The 3,209-nt window shown below is 67.5% G+C and overlaps 1 protein-coding gene across 1 annotated transcript; it reads left to right on the top strand.

The window, feature by feature from the left end:
• Nucleotides 1–418: 418 nt before the first annotated feature.
• On the top strand, nucleotides 419–2,542 carry EMIHUDRAFT_427067 (hypothetical protein). Its single transcript, XM_005778253.1, has 4 exons — nucleotides 419–580; nucleotides 648–1,349; nucleotides 1,548–2,018; nucleotides 2,165–2,542. The coding sequence occupies exons 2-4, from the start codon at nucleotides 690–692 to the stop codon at nucleotides 2,312–2,314; spliced, it is 1,281 nt and encodes a 426-aa protein (XP_005778310.1). The 5' UTR covers nucleotides 419–580; nucleotides 648–689; the 3' UTR covers nucleotides 2,315–2,542.
• Nucleotides 2,543–3,209: the final 667 nt, after the last annotated feature.

Here is a 3,209-nt window from a genome sequence, read left to right as displayed (position 1 = left end):
CGAGGGCGAGCAGGAGGAGAGCGACGAGGAGGAGAGCGACGAGGAGGAGGACGACGACGACGAGGAAGAGGACGACGACGACGACAACGGCAAGCGGCAGCGCGGCGCGGGCGGTGCCGCCAAGGCGGCCAAGGGGGCCAAGGGCTCCAAGGCGGTGGCCAAGGCCGGCGCCAAGGGCGCCAAGGCGGCAGCAACGGGCAACAGGGCCAAGGCCAAGGCGGTGGCCAAGGACGCGCCCACGAAGGGCGGCGCCAAGGGCGAAGACGTCGAGATGGTTGTCATGCCTGGCAATGGCGGCAAGGGCGGCAAGGGCGGCGCGGGCAAGGGCGACGCCAAGAAGAAGAAGATGCCGGCGAAGAAGGGCAGCGGCGGCGGCGGCGGCGGCGGCGGCGGGGACGACGACGACGAGGATGAGGAGGGCGAGGAGGGCGAGGGCGGCGGCGGCGGCGGCGACGACGACGAGCTCGAGGCCAAGAACGTGCGAGCGCAGCGGGCCAAGGAGCGGCGCGAGAAGCTTGAGCGGGTCGCGCAAAAGTCGACGCTGCACCGCTTGCACTGGTTCCGGATCATTCTCGACGAGGCGCTGCCGAGCACCTTTCCACGCCGCGGGTCTTTCTCGGCGGTTGAGCGTGTGTCTCTGGCCATAGGCGCACGCCATCAAGGACCGGCGCTGCTCGACCGCACAGAGCATGATGGCGCTACACGCACAGCACCGCTGGTGCCTCTCGGGCACGCCGCTGCAGAACCGCGTCGGCGAGCTCTACTCGCTGGTCGCGTTCCTCCGGCTCGAGCCGCACGCCTACTACTTTTGCAAGGCGCCCGGCTGCAACTGCAAGTGCCGCGAGTACCGGTTCGACGCCAACTACTCCAAGTGCGAGTACTGCGGCCACGGGCCGGTGCAGCACTACTCGCGCTTCAACCGCGACGTCGTCAACCCGATCCGCAAGTATGGCTACATCGGCGCCGGCCGCAACGCGTTTGTGACGCTCAAGCGCGAGGTGTTCGACAAGAGCCTGCTGCGGCGCACCAAGGAGGGGCGCGCGCAGGAGATGGTTCTCCCGCCCAAGCTCATCACGCTCGAGGCCAACTTCCTCGACGACACGGAGATGGACTTTTACCAGGCCATCTACACGCAGTCGCAGGCCGAGTTTGGCGCCTACGTCCAGGCCGGCACCCTGCTCAACAACTACGCGCACATCTTCGACCTGCTGACGCGGCTCCGCCAGTCGGTCGACCACCCGTACCTCGTGATGCACTCCAAGCGCGCCATCGAGGAGGGGGGCGGCGGGGCGGCGGCCACGCCGTCGGCACCCATCTGCAACCTCTGCTACGAGGACGCCACCGACCCGGTCGCGTCGAGCCCGTGCGGCCACGCCTTCTGCCGCGAGTGCATCCGGCAGTACGTCGACAGCTGCCCGGCGGGCGCGCCGCTCACGTGCGCCTCCTGCTCGCTGCCTCTGTCCGTCGACCTCAACGACGCCCCGCCCGCCGCCGGCTCCCCCGAGGCGGACGGCGCCAGCCGCGCGCGCCGCGGCATCACGCCAGAGGAGCCGCTCACGCAGGGCGGCGGCGGCGGCGGCGGCGGCGGCGGCGGCGTGCGGCTCAAGGGCATCCTCGGCCGGCTGGACATGGCCCAGTTCCGCTCGAGCACGAAGATGGAGGCGCTGATGGAGGAGCTGCACGCGATGAGCGAGGCTGACCCGGCGGCCAAGGCGATCGTCTTTTCGCAGTTCGTCTCGTTCCTCGACTTGCTCGAGTACCGGATCCAGCGCGCGGGCATCAAGGTGGTCAAGCTCAACGGCGGGATGAGCGTCGCGGCGCGCGAGGGGGTACTCAACTCCTTCAAGGACGACTTCGGCACAAAGGTGATCCTCATCTCCCTCAAGGCGGGCGGCGTCGCCCTCAACCTGACCGTCGCGTCCCACATCTACCTGATGGACCCGTGGTGGAACCCTGCCGCCGAGTACCAAGCCATCGACCGCGCCCACCGCCTCGGCCAACACAAGCCCATCCGCGCGGTGCGCCATCGCCACTGCCAACCCCCTGCGGCCCACCGCAGCTGCCCCCCACCCACCCCACCCACCCTCCACCCACCCACCACCGCCCACCACCCACCCCCAAAACCCCCCGCGCCACCAGCGCCACCCTCGCCCGCGCTTTGCAGGTTCGGTTTGTCGTGCGCAACACCGTGGAGGAGCGCATCATTCGCCTGCAGGACAAGAAGCGGCTCGTCTTCGAGGGCACCGTCGGCGGAGACATCGGCTCGCTCTCGCAGCTCTCGGAGGACGACTTGCGCTTCCTGTTCCAAAACTGACGCCGGCCGGCGCGAGACGTGGCGACGTCGGCCGCGGTGACGGATTCGGGGGTGGGGGTAGCGCATGCTGGGCGCGAGCCTTGTGCATGCTGTGCAAGCTGGGCTTGCGCAAAAGTACACTCTGGCGAATTAGAGAGATTTGGAGTACGTGGGGGGAGCGAGAGCGCGCTGCGTGAGTCAGAGTCTACTCTGAGTAATTGTAACTGACGAGTTTGAGGAGTTTGATTGAGCTCCGCCGACGGGTTGGTCCCACGAATTCCCCGCCGTTTGGCGAGGCGAACTGCTCATGCCGATGTTTGATCATGTTTCATGAGGTTACCGACACACTGCACTCTCTCAGGTGCGCTCCTCCGCTCGGGTTAGGGGTTTCATCCGGCGACGCAGACTTTTATTTCCACACGCGCTTTGCGCATTCAGAGCAATTCAGAGCTACTGCCAAAGAAAACAACTCGAGCAACTATGCGCCGATCAGCGCTCACATGCGCTCTGAGCCTCTGTCCCGCAGCGGCGCACCGCCGGAGGCGGAGCGGTTGAGAGAGGATCTGAGCGGTGTGTGGCGTCTTAAGCGCGCGCCTCGCTCGAGGCCACAACTACGTACGACGAGTCAGAGATACGACTCCGGGCCCGGCTTTGCGTCCATCAAAACCACCGCCGCGACGACGGCGTACGCGCCGACGGCCCTCGGCCGGCATAGGCGTCCTGTGCCGACGAGGAGTAGTCGCCGAGGTTGCGCGGGTCGACGAAGCGGCGGGCCTCGTCGGGGTCCATCCCCACGCGGCCGCCGCCCCCCGTCCCCGGCCGCGGCGCCTAGTTTCACAGAACTTGTTGTTGAGAAGAAAATGCCTGCTATGGCGCGCGCTACGCTCTAGTCTACGAGAGGTTGAGGTGCGGAGCC

Source organism: Emiliania huxleyi, assembly GCF_000372725.1.
Source record: "Emiliania huxleyi CCMP1516 unplaced genomic scaffold EMIHUscaffold_25, whole genome shotgun sequence".
Lineage (NCBI taxonomy): Eukaryota > Haptophyta > Isochrysidales > Noelaerhabdaceae > Emiliania > Emiliania huxleyi.
This window is presented reverse-complemented; position numbering and strand designations above follow the sequence as displayed.

Excerpts from the sequence above, each read along its gene's own strand:
- EMIHUDRAFT_427067 (XM_005778253.1), top strand. The coding sequence starts at position 690 with ATGATGGCGCTACACGCACAGCACCGCTGGTGCCTCTCGGGCACGCCG. Across the intron at positions 1,350-1,547 it reads ACGAGGACGCCACCGACCCG|GAGCCGCTCACGCAGGGCGG; the intron begins GTCGCGTCGAGC and ends ATCACGCCAGAG. Across the intron at positions 2,019-2,164 it reads AACACAAGCCCATCCGCGCG|GTTCGGTTTGTCGTGCGCAA; the intron begins GTGCGCCATCGC and ends CGCGCTTTGCAG.